Here is a 20,878-nt window from a genome sequence, read left to right as displayed (position 1 = left end):
AGTTATTCCAAAGTTTTGGGGAAAAGTGTTTAATGATTTCTTAGGTTAGGATCTAAAGATTTGAATGATCTCAGTATGTTGGTCCTCATGTTAATTGTTTGGAAAACAAAACTATTTTTAAACTTAAAAATGTTAATAGCTTATTTTTTAATAAATGTTCTTTTTTGAATAAGTTTCCCTGCAGTGCGCATTGACGTGTACCATTTAATCTATCCTTTTAAAAGACTGCTACTGCTCATGAACTAACAAAAACGCTTGACTTTTGAATTTCCTTACATTCAGTGAAATTATTATGAAAGAAAAACTAACTAGCATTTGTTTCATTAGGCTGTAGGTACTGTGACAGTGTTTAAACATTCAATTAAACAAAATATATCTTGCAGAGATTATGAAACAATTTAGCAGAAAGTAAAAGGAGTAATTTTGTATTTTAAACTAATTTTAAAAATCAAATTTTTCTTTCTACATCTCAGACATTCATGTACATTTTATTGCATAACTAAAGAAGTCTAGTTGAAAATCAGTATAGTTCTATTTTATTTTTTAAATATATATGTTGCAGTTCACTTTTATAAATTTAAAGCATATATCATTATTAATCTTCTGATTTATCTGAAGCTTTATTCTGGATTGTACAGTATTTCCATGCAATAATGCACAAAACAATTTTAAATGTTAAATTTGAGGTATATAATACATAAAGATAAAAAATATTCTAAACTTTATATTCCTGCTGTTAGCATATCATTGAAATTGCTATATAAAGCCACTTGAAGGCACACTGAATGATTATAGGATTAGAATATTAGCCATTTTATTAGACACATTTGCAGCAGAAGATTTTATATACTGTATATTCGGCCATATAACATGCACCTATAATTTCAAACTATATTTTTTAGTTTTTAGGTATATTCGTCATATCTTGCACACCCTTTTCTTTATGAAGAAACCTGAAAGATACATATGCAATGCTATTATCTTCTATCATTCATTCAAAGACATTTATCAGGCTTTTGAATAATGGTATACTAATTTGTCAAACAATAAGGAGAAATAATATGTGTGTGGGAGAAATCCTTGAGGGAGCACATAATTCTACAAAGAGGGTGCACTGTATTCAATGCAGATATGCATAAAAATGTTATTCTAGGGTTTCGAGAAAAGGGGGACATTATTTGAGGTAAAAAATGCACTTTTGACCCAATAAATTTACAAACTTATGAGTCAGATGTTTTCTCTTTCTGTAGTCATTTGAAGCAGTGATTCTGAAGTGAACAGGCTACGGCAAGGAAGGAAAAGGAGGCCAAATGCATTATGCCAATCTAGAAATAGTCTGTGAGTGGATAATAAAAGCATGGAAGGGAATTAAACAATATAATTTAAGTCATTAAAAAGCATACTAGTACGAGGGCTATCCAGAAAGTAGATTACGTTTCCGTCTGTGTCCGCTAGGGGCGGGGCTAGCGCGGCCATCTTGGGGTCAGAGCGTTGCGCAGCTCAGTCTGCATCTAGCCGTGCTAGTGAGAGGTTCGTGCTGTGCTCCGTTCAGATACTGTGACGGTTTGAAATGTCTGCGTTAATTGAAAATCCTGCGAGGTGCGCTCAGTAATAAGGTTTCTGACTGCAAAAAACTGTAAACCGATAGAAATCTATCGGCAGCTTCGTGAAGTGTATGGGGACAACATTATCACTGAAGGTGGAGTGCGTCAGTGGGTCATAAGATTTCAAAATGGCCGAACCAATGTTCACGACGAAGATCGAAGTGGGAGACCCAGCATAGTGACCGCCGAACTTCTCGAAAAAGTCGATGCTAAAGTCCGTGAAAATCGAAATTTCACAATAACGGAACTTTCTTTGAGTTTTCCACAAATTTCGCGAAGTTTGTTGCACGAAATCATCAGCGAAAAGAAGAAGAGGTAACGAAGTGGTTGAAGGCGCAGGCGGCCGAATTTTTCGACGAAGGAATTTCCAAGCTCGTACATCGCTACGATAAATGCCTTAATTTGTATGGTGACTATGTAGAAAAGTAGTATTTGAGTGTGGCTTTCATCTGTATATAATAAAATTTGTTTCCTATACTTTGTTTATTTTTTTATTCCAAAACGTAATCTACTTTCTGGATAGCCCTCGTATATCTAACAATCTAGATGGAACAGAAGATGATTTTTTACTTATGGATAAGAATAACAGTAGTGGTGAAGATGAAATAGAATTCAATGATATGATGAACTTTTCATGTTATAAGACAAGGAAATTTTTAAGTTCATAAGGAATATCATTTCTTTTAAGCAAACAGCATTTAGGGACATGTAGAAATCTAAATTTTGTATGCACATCTTTTCCTTAGTTTTAAATCTATCATTTTTATATCTGGCATGTAACGGGCACCCATAAATTTTGACCTTATATTTTATATTAAAAGTTCATATTATAAGCCAGAATATACTGTGTATATATAATAGCAAGTATGATTTTTATAACAAAATTCAAGATTTATAAATTGTCACTTTTCATTAGATTTGTCAATACTGGATATTTTTATTATTTATATTTGTAAAATGATCATGGTATTAGTAAATGCACAAGGAATGAAAATATTGCCTACAAATGTATTCATGAAATAAGATACTTATTCAAGTTCAACAACTCCTGTTTATGGTTAAGAGAATTCCTATTTAAGGATTTTAAGAATATTTCTTTTCTCTATAACTGAAACATTTCTTTTAATTAATAAATTAATAATTGCTAAATAATATCAAAACTGAGAACCTATTAAAAATTTAACCAAAAAAAATCTACTTTTATGCAGTTATTAACATAAAAACATTGGAATTTGGATACTTAAATTTATCTTCCTGTCAAAAATATTTGATGAACAAAAACTGTTGCCAAAGAGTGTAATTTACTGCCAGTATAGTGGATAAACATGATGTCATAACATATTCATAAGCATACCATTATCTTAATTTATGTAACTCTAAACTGATCCTCAATAGCTTATGTTTTTGTAAAGGTGGATATAAGTTACTGCTATTTGTCTGTTTTTCCTTGCATTTTGAAAACAGGACCTCACTTTGACAGACAAGCATTTAGAGTAATTTTAAATTACAGGATCCTGACATCAGAAAGTTATGAATTAATGGCAACAATATGGGACTTTGTTTGAAAATGAATAAATAATGAAGCATCCGCAAAAAAACGCGACAAGCATTATCTTTTCAAAAAAGAGCATAGTTCAAAGGCACCAAAGTTATATTTGTGATTTATACTCACGTTCATTTATAACTTGTATGTGGTCATTATCCAACTATTTACGGATTTATTCTTTCAAACTTCTGCCGGAATGACTGACACAAGTTTTGCGGGATCACAATCACACCCAATTTTCATAACTGATGGTAAAGTACCAGATTTTACTAATGCCAGATTTAAATATTTTATATAAAAACTTATGCAGATATTGTTCAGTTTTAAATAAATAACTTTTGCATTTGAAAATGCACATAATCTAAAACTAAGAAACGTGAACATTATCACCAACATATATATATATATATATAAAAAGAGGCACAAACTTAAAAAAAAAAAAAAAAAAAAAAAAAAAAAAAACTATGGAGTTCATGTGGAATCAGAGATGTTAGAAGGACTACTTTACAGTTTTATGCACTATTCAAAAGAAATTTAGTACAGTGAGAGATAATTAATTTCTTAATGTCTTCAATCATTATGAAAAATAAAAATCCTGTCAAATGTATACGTATGCAATTTCAAGGAAAAATATCAATTACATTAGCCATAACTATTTTCATATTTTTGGCAGTCAACAGACTGACTTCAGCATAAAACTAAAGAACCAATTATTGATTTCTTAAAATAAAAATATTCCATTTTACTGTTAAGTTCCACACACAAATATATACATAAATATAAATATATACAAAATTAAAAAAATAATACAATTCAACAATTTTTAAATTTTTAAGTAAGATAACATATCTTAAATACACATTTATCAAGCATAACATTTATAAGTTTTTGGCTTATATCCAAATGAAGTGGTCTTTGTACTGTGTTCAGTGGAACCTTGGGGTTTTGGACATCAAAATCCAAATGAACTTTTTAATAGCATTTGAACTGCAAAACTAAACATCTAAAATATTAAATTAAGTAATATATAATTTTATAGTTACAGTTACTTAAAATTGAAGGAGATTTATTTTTATAAGTAAAATTGTACTGAAATAATTATTTTATTTTATATATAAAAATTTATGCCACATTCATACCTTTTCAAAATATTTTAACATTTATTTTTCTAAAGCTACCAAGGGTTCCACCCCTGAAAAAGCAGTTAAAGCTTGAAGACCACTATCACTCTGGGCCAAAATTTTTTTTCAAAAGAAATATTAAATAATTTTAATGGAATGGCTTTTCTTATAAATATGAAGTAATTTATCACAAAAGCTCTTACTGACTGAAAAAATATTTCAGCTAATATATTTTCAAAACAGCTTTTACATCTCCATAATAAAGGTTATTTACACATAAAAAGCTGTTTCGTTAACAGATAAAGATATGCTGTATATTTTACGAGAATTTTCCTATGTTTTGACTTTCTAATAGACAGTCAGCTAATTAAATATACTAATATCAAAGTTATTTGTATCTTTTGCATAAGTTTTCACAACATGTTATAACAAGAAATTTTAATTAAATATTTAAAGCTTAGTTACAGTAAGTTTTTCTCCCAAACATATATTCAGCATAAAAGATCAGAGTACTATTTGAATACTTATTTAACAAACTGTACCTGGAATCTGATTTACATTCCGAACTTTTTACAATATATGAAGAAAAAAAACTTTTAAAGTTCTTGTCAAAAATTTTTTTATACGATTTGGAAATATCAGAACTGTAAATACCATTATTGTTTAGAAATATATTTATGTGAATGCATGTCCCCCAAAATAATAGGCTCTCAAATGTCTGCTGCTGTGGTGTTTTTCCAGTACACCTGTTCAGAATGACTTGCTACAGATATCATTTTGATCCTGATTAAGGAATGAAAACTTTATATTTAGTTAAATATACATCCCCCTTTCACTCATTAATTAAATGCTATCTAGTAATAAAATATACAGATTATAACATATTAAATATATTACAAACTATTTTATATAAGAATTAACAATAAAAAATTCATTATTTTGTTAGAAAGCCCCAGATATCATGCAAATTTTTCAAAAGTATCAATCTTGCATCTAAACTTTTAAGAATTCTAACATGGATCTTTTATTAAAGGTTAAATGCAGTGTTCAGAGATGAAGTTACAAATATAAAAACTTTGAAGGAAGTTGCTTATTATGTAATTGTCTTAAATAATATATCAACCACTCAATAAAATAAATGTCAGTTGTTCATTATATTGTAAAATTCCGTTTGCAAAAACCTTATATAACTGAGGCACTTTTCAGTTAAGGCAGCAAATATTTTTAGATCTCAGATGATTATGAAATTCCTTTTCAGTTTCATTTTAAGATGAATGTTATATATATACAAAAAAAAAAAAACTGACTAATTTGGAAAGTGACAAAATTTCAAAAATGGATAAGAATACAAATTAATTCTTATATGACTACCTTATTACAAAGTAAGGTACCAAAGATTATTAAAAACAGATGTTATGTGAAAAACCACAAATTTCTATCGACTGATTTCTCAAGCAACAAGAGGTTCACTATCACTATCACAGAAATAATGATCAGTGTGATTTTCAACACTTGAATTCCCAGCTTCACTATAATTAAAATCTACATGACCAGTATTTACATTTTCACACTGAGCATTCTGTTGCAGAAAAGTATGTGGAGCTTTATTATGACTGGTTTCTACTGAAAGTTCACATTCCTGTTCAGCAGAATTTGTAAGAATATTTTCATCTTTACGACTGGGTCTTGGATTTTCTTCTTGACCAGCAGAGTTTTCTGAGATCGGGATAGGAATTTGAGAATTAACAGGTATTTCTGGAGATGGCAAATTCGGCACATGGACTGGCACAATTCCACCAGGTCTTGGGAGTACACAGTTGGAGGACACATAGGGTAACCGTGGACCACTTCTTCCTTGTCTTGGTCGACGGCTCCTCCGCCGGCTGCGATGCACTGGAACTCCATAGTGTAAATTCTCAGTGCAGAGATTCCGGTGAGGTTGATTTTCTACAGCTACAGCATATGATGGAGGAGGCTCTCGAAAGAAAAATTCTCGACTTAATCGCGAGAGAGGAGTTTCACGTGCCAGCATTCTATTTTCCATACGCAAAGCATGAAGCCTACAAGTACAGCTAATGGCAATCACCAAAAGCAGAGCACATATTAAGGAACCCATCAATGCAGCAGTCAATACACTGTTCCTCAAACCTGTAAAAAAGACAGATAAGTTAAGAAAACAAGAAATCAAACTGATTTCCTAGATACTTAATTCAATAGAATATTTTCTATTCTTAAATTTCTATATTCTTAAATTTTTTAAGACATCAAGCAGTAATAAATTAGAAAATAAACACTAGTTTATTGTTTTAAACTGTTAACGTCTAGAAAAGTATTTTTTAATGTTTGTAAATAAATAATTATACATTATATAAACACTGATCAGTACAAAAAAGAATAATAAATATTTAGTTTAAGTTTGAATATTTAAATATTTTATTTCTGACTGAGTTATGAATGAATACCTACTGACAGTATGGATGTTCCTTATATAGATACTTATGCAATTGAAGAAAGCAATTACTTTTTAACTCATCACTACTAAATTTGCAAATGGCGATCAAACAGAAAATTTTATACTAGACACAGAATTTCAATAGTCAGGTGAACAATGAAACAATGCTAATGAATAGTTTCTATGTTATCTTAATATAAATGTACTCATCAATATTCAAATGTTTATTAATTTTTATTACACTAGTATTGTAAAGTAACAAAAATTATATTTTCAATTTACATAGAAAGATTTACATTGAAAAAAATTCTAGATTAATATTTTATGAATGCTTTAGTTACATAAAAAGGCAAAAATAAGCATTTTATAACCACAAAACTGTCACTATTGCATGGCACATCATCTTAATAAAACTGACATCCTTCAATTTAGTATATGCCAAATTTGCAATTTAGGCATCATGAATGCAGAGCATCTTATATGCCCAGAACTAGACAGAGTCTCAGAAATGTGGTGAGATAAGTAAACTTATTGGAATGCCAGAGCTTTCATGAACTCCTTGTAAAGACTGCATCTATTATGTTCCTTTCGTTGTTGTTTAAATTTTTACTTTTGTTCCCATGTTCATTTATTCTGATTCTTTATAAATGTTTTTTTCTTTTTTATTATTTGTCATTGTTCATGTGTGATACTTGAGCTGTTTTATATGTTTGGATTGATATTTCCAATACAGCCATACATAAAAACAGAACCACAAAACCTGCATACATAGTGATACTTAACAGGAAGAAAAATAATGAAAGCTATAATTACAATTTCTTTCATCAGATCCATCTCCACAATCATCAGTCCTATCACAAGTCCAGACCTCTTGTATACAACGGCCATTATCACATAGAAATCCTCCATGTTCATAATTGCATAATTCAGGAACTAGATAATACAAATTAAAGCATTACAAAATAATCCATATCAATAGAACACTTTTATTAAGGTTTATTAAGGTATAAGAATTACGCATCTTAAGATGCCTAAATTAAAAAAAAAAAAAAAAAAAAAAGAGAGAGAGAGAGAGAGAGAAAAAATGCTATAACTGAGTACTCAAGAAATGGTGAGATGACAAGTATATTCTCACTTTTTATGTATTTTTTTAAACTGAGAACTGTTTTAGAAACTCATATACTTTATTCGAGCATTTATTTCTGTTTCATGCATTTAATGTAAAACTTCCATGCAATATATATCAATTTTATAATCACTCAATAGGATGTACACTTTTTCTTGAGGTTTATAAGAACAGTATTCTTTAATGAGCAATATAAATATCTTGTATTTATTTGGAAAGTATACATAGTTATCCACGTGTCAGTCTAATAAGAAACAGTAAATTTTAAAAGGATTAAAAAAATTGTTAATACTAGTTTGTCAGCAAAAATTTCCAGAGATTCAGATTCTAATTTGTATTGCTAAATTATAATAATAAAAAATAATAATAATGAGGCCCGGTGGTGCAGTGGCTAGCGCATCGTGCAGCAGCACCACAGGTCCGGGGTTCGATCCCTGGGCTGGGCAAGGTCGACTCAGCCTTTCATCCCTGAATTTCCATCTCTTGGGTCGATAAAATGAGTACCAAGTTCGCTTGGGGATTAAACACTGGGGGGTCCTGCGACAAGCTGACCACTTGTTCAGGGCATATGCTTACGCACCCAGGTCAAGAAAGCAGATTTCGGGGCTCTGCAGGCATCGGCCCATTACGGCTGTTAAGCCACTGAGTTTAGTTTAAAAAATAATAATAATGTCAAATTGTTGCAACAAATTTGCCTCTAAATGAGTCAAAGTAAAATACGTTTCCCAGCTCTAGCTTGAAAAAATGAGTTATAAAGATGTTAAAACCCCCAAAAAAGAAAGGAAGAAAAAGGAATAAGTTAAAATTTACTTCAATATAAGCTCTCTCTACAAAATAATTTTTAACATCTGAAGCTTTTCTGTGACAAATAATTTCATGGAATATACTACTTGGTATATTGCTTGTACCTTCAGATTAGTTATCATAAATGTGGTTGTATGGAATATTTTACTTGCAAATCTAATTAGAAAACACAATCCACAGGATAAAATCTGCACATTTAGAAATTCATATTATTCTGAAATATATCCTTTAAACATATTTAGAATTAATCCTACCTATGCTGTAATCAGAATGCAGTATCAATTCCCAAAGATTAATGGGAGCCAAATATGGTGAACTGAGATCTAATACCCAAAATTAACATAAATTTATGTTTTTGTGATGTAAAATGACGGAGCAAATAATTTTTTTTTTTAAATGATTATAAGAAATATCAACTTTTGTACTCATACATTTGTATCATTTTCCCCATTTTACTCTAATTTTACTATTGGGTGTACAAATAAGTTTTCAGGGATTTACATAAGATGGCGTTACTAGTATTAAAATCTATCAGACAATCTTGTAACTACATTCATGTTAAAGCAGCAGCATTTCCATCTAAAAATCAGTCTGTTTCATTTCGCTGTCGTGTAAACAACAAACTTTCTTTATACTGAACCCATGTCCAGCTTTGTACCAACAAAACAAAATTTGCACGAAGTGCTTCTTTTTTGTTATAATTTGAAGAAATGTGCAGTTGATGGACATTGATTTCTGTGTGAAGCATATGGGGAACATGATGATTCATCAATCAAAACATGTGAGCACTGGTTCCAGAGTTTTAAAAGACACTGAGTTGGAAGGGTTACTGGACCAAGATTCATGCCAAACTGAAGAGAAGCTTGACAAAAACCTTGGGAGTGACTCAACAAGCGATTTCAAAGTGTCTCAAGGCCATGGTATGGTGCAGAAACAAGGAAATTAGGTTCCAGATGAACTCAATGCAAGAGAGAGTTTTTTCGCGTGCGAACAACTACTCCAAAGGCAAAATCGGACGGTTTTTTGCATCGAATCGTGATGGTGGACGGAAAATGGATCTACTACGACAATCCAAAGCACAGAAAATTGTGGGGTAAGCCCGGCCATGCATCAACTTCAACGGCCAAACCAAATATTCATGGCAAGAAGCTAATGCTGTGCATCTGGTGGGATCAGCTCGGGGTGATCTATTATGAGCTACTCCAGCCTTATGAAACCATCACTGGAGAAATTACAAAAAAAACACTGAACACATGCAACTGAGCTGAGTATTGAAGCTCAGACACTCCCAATATGCCAAAAGAGAAAGTGATCTTTCAGCACAACAACACTCACCCACATGCTACAAAAGTCGTAAAGAAAACTTTGAAGGCTCTTCAGTGGGATGTCCTACCCGTCGTATTCACCAGACATTGCTCCTTCCGACTTCCGCTTGTTCCGGTCGATGACCCATAACTTGGAAATGTAGCACTTCAAAGAAGCCAAAAAATTGGGTCGGTTCTTGGATCACCTCAGAAGACGAGGAATTTTTTAACCGCAGAATCCGTATGCTACTTGAAAGATTGTGAAAAGTCATAGCTAACAATGGACAATATTTTGAATAAAATACATTCTTTCAATTTCTCTGAATAAAACTTCAAAGTATATATATATATATAAACCACACAACGAAAGGTTTTAGATTGCGTCCAAAGGGGCATTTTTTTTAATGTTTTGTGTGTTACCTTTATTTATTAAATATCACGCTCTACATACTTAAACTATAAAATTCAATTCAACAGCTATATCGAAAATTAATTTTAAAATGTGCATATCTTTAGAAATTCTGATACAGAGTCTCACACACTGGAGATAAAAATGTTTTTTTCGTACAGTCTTGCCAGTGCTTGCTTTGAAATAGTTTAGTTTTTTAATCAAAAATTTGTTGAAGTGTTACAAATTATGAAATTGATAATAAAACAAATTTCAAATTCAAATTAGGGCTTCTACATGCCCATATTCTATGGAAGATTACGTTATTCGAATCTTGATGGCTCTAGATACTGTTGTTTTATCACAGTGCGAGAAACATACATACATTTATGCAGATTCTTCATTATTTAATTTCTTTAACTATAAGACAAGGGGGAAATATATGGTGGCAATGATTTGAAAAGTGATACAGCCTTTTAAAGTTTTCAATGCAAAATGCCAAAACAAAATTAATATTCCTTCAGGGCAAATTGCCCCTTTGGACTAAAAACACCACTGAAAACTTATTTGTACACCTAATACTCAAGATTTGTGAAGAGAAAATTATGCAGTGTATACTAATTCTAAAGAGAAGGGGGAAAGAAAGAACTTGCATGATCCGATTCCTCAGAAAATGGATAAAAGAACAATTTTTTTTATTTTATTTATTTATTTATTTATTTTTTATTTATTTATTTATTTATTTTTTTTTGTGAGAGTTAGCAATTTTAATCAAGAAATTCGTATTAAAATGAATTTTAAAAGGAATTAAGCAAAGAGAAAATTGTATAGTCTAGCCTATTGTAACACAGACCAAAGACAGAAAGGCAATAAACTGACATTAGACCAGATGCTAGCAACGTTTTCTCTAGCTGAGGGTCAAAACCAGCCAAAATGTATTTAATATGAACGTGTTTCAAGTCATTTTCATTTTAGAACAATTTTTCTTGGTGAATATTAAGATAAATTTTATCAAGAAAACAATTATAATATATTTTAAACCTAAAAATTCTAATTATTATAAAAACAAACATAATTAAATGAACTTTATTTTCCTCTTCGATATCAACAGCTTCCCTGATGCTGAACTTGTGACTTCAATTTAGTCAAGCCTGGCTTATAATTATTCATCTTAAGACACAAACAAGCATCTGAATATTTGGTAGTTAGGTTGCCTCCTCTTCTTACTCAAAATAAATTTCATGGGTCAAAATATTTTATTGCATTTATAAGTTGGACTGAATGCGGACAAAATGGCAAAGCCAATTCTTTGAAATAATGGATTACAGATCGGTGTTGTGAAATTTATTGACTTCTTGAAATTATGCTACAATTTTTTAAAATGCATGTTTGTTACTGCAATTTTACAGTCAGGCAAAAGTGTTATTGTTATACAGTACAAAGTCTTTAATACGAACATCCATAATCTGGAATGACCTATAATCCGGACCTCAAAGCTACAAAATTTCTGCGCATGCACATAATATGTTTACGCATGCGCGTTTATGTATAACGGATGGTATAAGCTAGGCTAAAATTATCTAATTATCTATTTCAGTTAATGTTGCAGATTGTGTTGTTCCTTAATTTTCTAATTGGATCTGGTTTATTATTTTTTGCAGACTGTTAGAGCAATTTTATAGAAAGTAAGCTTGAACTTTCGATTATGTCAAAAAGAATTTCCAATTCTGGAGCTGCCAAAAGATCTACAAAGCGAAAGCATGTTTCGATGTCCATCAAACAAAAATTGGAATTGCTGCAAAAAATGGATAAAGGCATGAAGAAAGTGACAGAGAGGTTAGTGAAAATGAAAATTTTGATTGACAAGTTAGTTGGTATTCATGGCACAGCAATTACAGGACTTGAACAGCGGAACTTTGTAACTGAACAAGAAATTATGTCTGTTTATAGAATTAAAGAGAAAGTATTAGCACATAAAACTAAGCAACTTAAACAACTTACATTGAAAGAAATGTTTAATAAACAAATAAATATAAGTTTTTTTTTTTTTTTTTTTTTTTGTAAATTTTGATACCCTTTAGATCATTATTACTCTTTATTTCATAAATTACGGTTTCATATTTTTAATTTTATAATTTCTGCATGCCACCTTACCAGATTTAAATTGATGACTATAATCCGGAAAAAACCCAAATCCGGAATCGCCGAAGTCAGGAGTCCGGATTAAAGACTTTGTACCGTAATTTGTTTTCAGTTAATATTTTTATGTATTCTTAAAAGTGCTCATTTCATATTTATGTTTTATAATTTATTTTTATGCACTGTACTTTTTTTGGAACTCAAGTGGACCACCTGAAATTATAAAATGGGTCATTCAGTGACCCATGATCACAGGTTGCCGATACCTGCATTAAAATATTGTAATTACTTTTCGAGAAGCAAAGAGACATCCACTGCCACTGAGAAAAAGATCTATTATCCCACCTGCATTAACATTTCCTCGGATTTAATCTCCAGGGAATTAATCGAAATGAAGTGATACTTTGAATTTAACAGCTTTTCAAAGCATTTAAAGCTGCTTCATTTGGGGAAGAGGGAAATTGCTTTTCTGTTAGCCTTTAAAAAAAAGTTTTCCTTCATATACAGTTAGCATTTCATTAAACTCGTTAAAAATTTTACACTCCACTTGGCTGTATCATTCACCATTTGTAGATGTTTTAATTTTTCTTTTTCATTTACAAAGTCTTCAATTTCCTTCCAGTGACTTAGTTTGAAAGCTATCCAGAATCTGAGGTCATCTGCATTGACGCTAATTCATAAAAGCCCTGAATCCATGCAGAAATGCAAGCAAGAGTGCCTGATATTATGCATTTTTATTCAACCCTAGTTCTCTCTCTCACTTAGAGTTAAAAATTTGCTGGTCATAAAATGGGTAGACTTACACCGCTTAAATTACTTAGCCATCTACTGCATACGACACACTGTCCTACAGGTTGCAAATGCACTTCTGAAGGTGGATTGCCCAAAACTGCTACTGTCTCATTAAAAAGCTATTGATATGGCTGTGATTTCTAATTATATAAATTTATTTCAACTATTGTGATGCATAAAACATTCTAGTGTATTAAGTTTAAAATCATCAGTCTCTGAGTCAGTTTTGGAATTTATCTGTTCCTATGCAATTTAAAAAAAAAAACTGAATCTTTCAAAGAGAGGTACGTATGGAGAATCAGATGGCCTTAACATACAAAGAAATAGTCTTTGTTTTTGTATATGCATTTTAAAATTTAATTATGATTAAAATGCCTTATTGCATTTTAATATTTTATTCATTTTCACATTTAATTGCATTTTAAGATAAAAAGATAAAACTTGAAAATTTTATCACACTGATTAGCAGCACTCTGCAACCTAGTTATGTACAAAGCCTCATGGCAAATACAGTTACATAGTTTCATGTAACAGCAACATTTGCCAATTTGCATAGTTAATAAATGCATGACAGGTCTTAAAATTTTGGTCTGCTCAAGACATTTCTAATGCTAATATATAGGCATTTGAAATCTTATGAAAGAACTTTATTATAACCATTAGATTAGATTTTTTTTATGTATACTGCATATAGCAGGGATGGAAAAATTTCATAACAGGGAATACAGGAAATTTTAAAACCTGCAACTAGATTTTCCATAAGCCATAATTTCATATTTATATTGTTATTAAAATAGTGAACCTGGTTTTAAATTGAAAAAAAGTTTGAAATAAATTAATCAGAATTCCATATTTTTTGCTAATTAATGTGGTGGCATATAAATATAAGTAAATAATTATCATTTATTCTGCTTTGTATTCAGGAAAGTGTTCCTGCAATCAATGAATCTGAAACCACTCCATAAAACAACAAAATACATCCCCCCCAGACAGAAGCATTTTCATCTAGTTTTCTTTCTCTACACCCCTAAGGTTAATAACTGTTGATTGGTTATAGCAAATGCAAACTGAAATAAAAAGTAGATAAAATGATTTATCAGTAATAATCTAAAAACATTTTTCATTTGAATGAAAAATAAAGCACTAATCGGGAAAACTGATTTAGTGATTTTTCTTTAACTTGTGCACATCTTAGGAAATACTTGAATAAGTGACACAAGACAGCATGTACTGTGGAGAAACAGCAGTTTGAGAATGGTCTGTTTGTTTGAAAATGGCAAAACATACCTGCTTAGGAGGAAGGATGCCTCCACGGAGGACATTTTATCTAGCATTTAGGAGTAAGGGAATCTGGCTCTTATATGCACTGATAGAAAGGAACTGTTTTAAAATAAACCATCAACTCTTCCAGAAATTTGCATAAAAATATATTTTATTTTCCTCCATACTATTAACACAAGAACAAAACATGCTGAGATCAAACCTAAATAATTAATTTAATTCTTCAGGTGTGAACTAAATTATTAGTTACATTTTGTTTCTTCTTCAAGAATGAATCCTCAGATCCTGCAGTTACCTAAATTTTTAGCTTCCTTTTTAAATCACTGGAGCCTTTTGAATCCTAACCTAAGAAACTGCCAAATATTTTAACTTATATCTCTGGAAAGACAAGTTTTATTGATGATCAGAAATGTTGGTTACTAAAACACAAACGCAGGAATATTTGAATTACTAAAACAATATTGTGACAACCCTGAATGCCTCAATATTTCAGTACGGCGTCCATCGAAATTTGCGAGAACTTTCAAGTAATTGGTACGCTCCACTGTCTCGAAACTCTTAAAATTATGTTGCTAATTCTGGACATAACTTACTACAAATAGGTCTTGGATGTTTTGAACTCATGGCTTTATATATAAAATCTGTGTTGTGAATATGATTCTAACAGCCTTTCAGTTGAATTATTCAGCCATGGCTGCTGAATTTTGATTTGTTAGTTGAAATCTGAAGAGTTACTCAGTATGCTTATCAAACTATATTGACAAAATGAATCTCAAGTTTTAAGACTTTAACTATTTACTTCTTTTCCTAAATTTTATTTGCCTGTTTTTAATATATATATATATGTGTGTGTACTTTTAAAAATGTATAAAATTTGCTTTTCATTAAACACGACTTAAAACTTTTAATTAAAATCTCATAATATTAAGTAAAAGTTTTTCTCCTCATCTTATTCTTATTTGATGGAGAGATTTGCAATTTGGAAAAACTTTTAGGATTAGGATTTAAATTCCAGGAAATTCAAGATTGAACCTAACTTTAGTTTTCTGAATAAAAGTTTAAAAACTATATGTATTCAGAGATTTAAGATCATCATCAACTATACATATTCACACATGAGATACACTGAGTACATCCTAATGCCGACATATATAAGTTCATTAAAAGAATAATGCACAAGGCTAGCAATACTGCAAATTGGATGATGCCAACAGGAGAAATTTTAAACTTAATATTCAACTTTGTCATGAAAACTTCATTTATGACAGTGAAAACGATGTTTCACGAGGTAAGCGTATCTGAAGGTTTACAAATGGGAAGATCAGCATTTAAAATAAGATTCATATCAATATTCTTTGTCAACTTTTTCATAGAAAATGTATTTCAGATAGATAGCTGATCTCTGATTTTAATATAAAATATCTGCTGTATAGGAGTCAAAATTTTTGCTATTTTATAATTAGTACAGAATCTCCCTAAATATAAACACAGGGATTGGTGGATCATATAAAAATTAGATTTCATAATTTTTAAAAACTGATTTCTTTAAATAACATGAATTTTTGGATCATTTAAAACATTTTTAAAACTGCAAGTATATGCATACGATGAACAGTTGTGAAAATAATGGCTGGGTAAGGACAGCTGAGGACAAAAGGTAAAGAAGGACTCTAAAGAGAAACTGTCAGAAATAAATAAGTGCTTAAAACAAAATACAGCAAATTATTTTTTAAATGATCTTTGAGTTTCGATGGCCATTACTTGCTTTAAAAATAATATGGCCATTACAGAAGAAATAATGCACCATTTTACTTGTTACTCTGATGATTAGTGCACAGAGGGCAGTCTGAAAGTGATTAAATTAATTATACACATGAATTAAGAAATTAGATTTTTAATTGAAAAAGAAGCCTGCCACATGATATTCTGTTTCAATATGAAAATGAATTTAAAAAAATAAAATTAAACTTCAGAGCTGCAATTTAGCTGAGCCTGGTATACAGGAACAAAATTAAAAATAACATATTTGCATAATATGCTAATGCACAGCTACAAACATTGGAATATGAAAAAGTAGGATTATCTAGCACTAATAATAGAGAGCTTCCAGGATGTTTTTTCACATTGAGAGGCAGCATCAGTTTAAAAAACTCCAAACTGATTTTAATTCAATTTATAACGCATTATTTATATCATTCTGATATAAAATATATTACTATCAAATTAAATATTCTAATTTTATATTATTTGTCTAACTTCATTTTGTAATTTTCTGACACTTTTACACTAACAAAATTTGGAAAAGTGAAGTTTTAATTTACCAAAGAACTTTTAAAATATCATTAAATAAACTGAATAATTAATGTACATACTATTCTGTTGATAAATTTAGTAATGTACGAGGGCTATCCAGAAAGTAGATTACGTTTTGGAATAAAAAAATAAACAAAGTATAGGAAACAAATTTTATTACATACAGATGAAAGCCACACTCAAATACTACTTTTCTACATAGTCACCATACAAATTAAGGCATTTATCGTAGCTTGGAAATTCCTTCGTCGAAAAATTCGGCCGCCTGCGCCTTCAACCACTTCGTTACCTCTTCTTGCAGCTGTGCGTCGTCATCAAAACGCTGCATAGCCAGCCACTTCTTCATTGCTGGGAATAGGTGGAAGTCGCTCGGTGCCAGGTCGGGACTGTATGGCGGATGAGGAAACAACTCCCACTTAAAAGATTCAAGAACTTTACGAGTGACATTTGCCGTGTGGGGCCGGGCGTTGTCGTGAATCAACAAGATCTTAGAGCTCAACATTCCACTGCGCTTGTTTTGAATTGCTCTTCTGAGTTTTTGGAGAGTTTGGCAATACCTTTGAGAGTTTATTGTAGTGCCTCTTTCCAGGAAGTCCACCAAAATTACACCTTTTCTGTCCCAAAAAACAGTCGCCATCATCTTCCTTGCCGACATTGTTTGCATGCATTTCTTGGGTTTTTGGGGAGAACTTGTGTGCCCCCACTGCATTGATTGCAATTTCGTTTCACAGTTCACATGTTTCACCCATGTTTCGTCACCAGTAACGATGCGATCGAGTAAAGAGTCACCATCCTTATGGTAAGCGTCCAAAAAGTTCAACGCTGCAGCCATTCGCTGATTTTTGTGGTCCTCTGTCAAGATTTTTGGAATCCATCTTGCACAAAACTTGTGGTAACCAAGCTTTTCGCTGATGATTTCGTGCAACAAACTTCGCGAAATTTATGGAAAACTCAAAGAAAGTTCCGTTATTGTGAAATTTCGATTTTCACGGACTTTAGCATCGACTTTTTCGAGAAGTTCGGCGGTCACTATGCTGGGTCTCCCACTTCGATCTTCGTCGTGAACATTGGTTCGGCCATTTTGAAATCTTATGACCCACTGACGCACTCCACCTTCAGTGATAATGTTGTCCCCATACACTTCACGAAGCTGCCGATAGATTTCTATCGGTTTACAGTTTTTGCAGTCAGAAACCTTATTACTGAGCGCACCTCGCGGGATTTTCAATTAACGCAGACATTTCAAACCGTCACAGTATCTGAACGGAGCACAGCACGAACCTCTCACTAGCACGGCTAGATGCAGACTGAGCTGCGCAACGCTCTGACCCCAAGATGGCCGCGCTAGCCCCGCCCCTAGCGGACACAGACGGAAACGTAATCTACTTCCTGGATGGCCCTCGTATCATATACTGAGGTTAAGTAAATTTAACCTTTTTCAAATTTTTTTACGTACTGTACGTACTGTTAGTCAGCTATTTAGCCAGCAAAGAATAGAAAAACAAATTTACAGGTTCTACTATTTTATATTCTGGATTAAACAACAAATTTTAAATCTCTATTACAGACTAAATTTCTATAAGGCTTATTTAATATCAAGAACATGAAGGACATATATGATTCATCCACAGGAAAAGGTTATAAATACAAGTATTAACTAAAGTAAATATAGGTTGAATCTTTATATTTTAATTCCCATTTCAAAATTAAACTATGCAATTTAAAATAATAACAAAATTACATGCACGAACAGTTAAAAATAAAAAATAAAAAATTATACTTAAATGTGGTCTTGTAAATATAAAATAAATGCTGACCAAAGGAATACAAACACGAACTTATATCCTCGCTTCAGACATAAGACAGATATTTAATATTATTTATGTACTTTACTCAATAAGCATTTATCTATTATTACCACAATTTTTTTCATCTGAAAAATCTTCACAGTGAGCAACACCATTACAACGATGTTTCATAGGATAACAGCCTCTTCTTGAATCACACATTATTTTTCCAGGGCATAAGCTGAAACAATCCTTTTCATCTTCTCCATTAAAACAATTAAATACCCTAAAAATACATAAAAATACAATATCATAATTTTAAAACATTTTACGACACAAACCACATCATCTTTTAAAAATTTTAATACACACACTCAAAGTACGGTAGTTCATATAGATTAAAATAATAATAATAAAAAAAGAGAAATAAAACAATAACAATTTCTAACATTAACACAAAATCTAACTAGGGGTCTAGAAAGTAGTGCAATAGTGATTTTTGCATTCAAATTAAAATTTCTGCAATCACAAATGTACATTAAAAATTCAAATATGTATTGAAAAACCAGCTTATGGCTTTAATGCTAATATCATAGAAGATTTAAACATTCAATTTTAATAAAAATAAAACAAAAACTGAAAATCTGAAAAATTCAATCAAAAAAATCTTTAGTGTTTCTCTCAGTGAAACTTTAAAGCCTCACACTTCAAGACACTAATGCTTTAATGTTTAACACTTAAGTTTTAGTGTTTGTCTTTCCTACCTTTTTTGAAAACAAAAGTGCATGATTGGCAGAATATTAAAACTGTATATTACTATTTAAATCTTTTTTAAAGAAATAAATATAAGTGTAATCTATATTTTATAAAAAAATTCATAGCAATCAGATTTTACTTTAAATGCAAAAAAATACATAGCAATCAAATTTTGCAGTCCAACTTTCATAGATTGCTTGAAACTTATTTTATGATATTCACAGGATAAAAAATTTGCTGTGAAATCCTATTAAGATATTCAGATAAAATTACTCTTTACATGATTAATTTATGCTGTACTTTTGTTACACTGAAGGTAAAAGACCTCAGTTATCACCAACTATCAGAAATTGTGTCATATGTGATTTTATGAAAAATGTAAACAAAACTACCAAGAGATCTTCAAAATGCTTTTAAAAAAGTAATAAATTATAGAAAGTGTTAAGAAATAATTTTATTTGTTACACTAATGAAAAAATTACCTCTTGCTGAAAAATGTCATTAATAAGTATGGATAAAATAATGTTTTATATGAATTTACTTAGTTACTCTGATGAACATCCCTTGTTGATAAGCAACAATTTATTTTAATGACCAAAAGTCAAAACAAAACAACTCTTCAAAGTGGTTTAAGAAATTCAGTCGTTTTCAGTTTTTTTATCAATATTATTTCATCCCTTTTTAGCTTGCAAAATGGAATTCTAGTGAATTAAGGGATGTTAATTTATCAGGTAATTATTAATTTACATTTAAAAAACAGCAATAGAAATTAAGATCATTCCATACTTATCACATCTCTGAGTAAGAGGATCGTAGCACTGAGAAGAATTTGTACCACATCTAGTCAGATTAGGTGCACAAAATCCACAGTCTATTTCATCACTAAAATCTGCACAATCAGCAATACCATCACAATGCATGGAAGCTTCATAACACTGGAACTGGGACCTACAGGATCTTCCAGAAGGACATCTATCTAAATATAAAAAAGATATAAAAAAGTAAATATTTACATAATTAAATATGAATATATAATCTGAGTACACATAAGTCAAATTTTCATGACAAAATGATTTTTTTAACAAAAATATAGGGAAAGTGACACATCAAGTGAAATCTGTCAACACAGTTTGATGACAGATGGTGCAATGAGAGCTAGTAGCTCAATATTCATTATTACAGTTTCCTTCAACTGTTTATCTTTAGACATCAGCAACTTCTATAGTGCATATGTGAGGTTATTGGAACACTGAATGTGCATAAACCATGCTTTCTAACAAGTCTTGGAACAATCTGTGGGCACATAATGGCTGAACATTTTGTCATTTTACAGGGTTTGTATGCATTTCTCCATATGGGAATTAAGTACATTTAAGGACCCTTAATGAAAAAAATTAAGCAAAATGACAGCTGAATAAATTCAATTAAAAATATTATCTATGTCTGAACTTCACTTTTGTAATAC

The 20,878-nt window shown here is 30.9% G+C and overlaps 1 protein-coding gene across 2 annotated transcripts in view; it reads right to left on the bottom strand.

The window, feature by feature from the left end:
- Window positions 1-520: 520 nt before the first annotated feature.
- The window catches only part of LOC118182421 (uncharacterized), a 71,268-nt gene continuing 50,910 nt past the window's right edge, over window positions 521-20,878 (bottom strand). For both annotated transcript variants that reach the window (XM_085811520.1, XM_085811519.1), the window contains exons 7-10: window positions 20,200-20,389; window positions 18,789-18,943; window positions 7,537-7,656; window positions 521-6,419 (exon numbers count right to left, since the gene is read on the bottom strand). In XM_085811520.1, coding sequence (XP_085667646.1) covers window positions 5,722-6,419; window positions 7,537-7,656; window positions 18,789-18,943; window positions 20,200-20,389 — 1,163 coding nt within the window. In that variant the 3' untranslated portion in view covers window positions 521-5,721. The remainder of the gene's footprint in view (window positions 6,420-7,536; window positions 7,657-18,788; window positions 18,944-20,199; window positions 20,390-20,878) is intronic.

The sequence above is a fragment of the Stegodyphus dumicola genome, chromosome 2 (genome assembly GCF_044657685.1).
Source record: "Stegodyphus dumicola isolate Sdum_Otavi_A_Nest chromosome 2, ASM4465768v1".
Taxonomy (NCBI): Eukaryota; Metazoa; Arthropoda; class Arachnida; order Araneae; family Eresidae; genus Stegodyphus; species Stegodyphus dumicola.
Note: the sequence above shows the minus strand (reverse complement) of the source record. Positions and strands in the feature narration are given on the sequence as shown.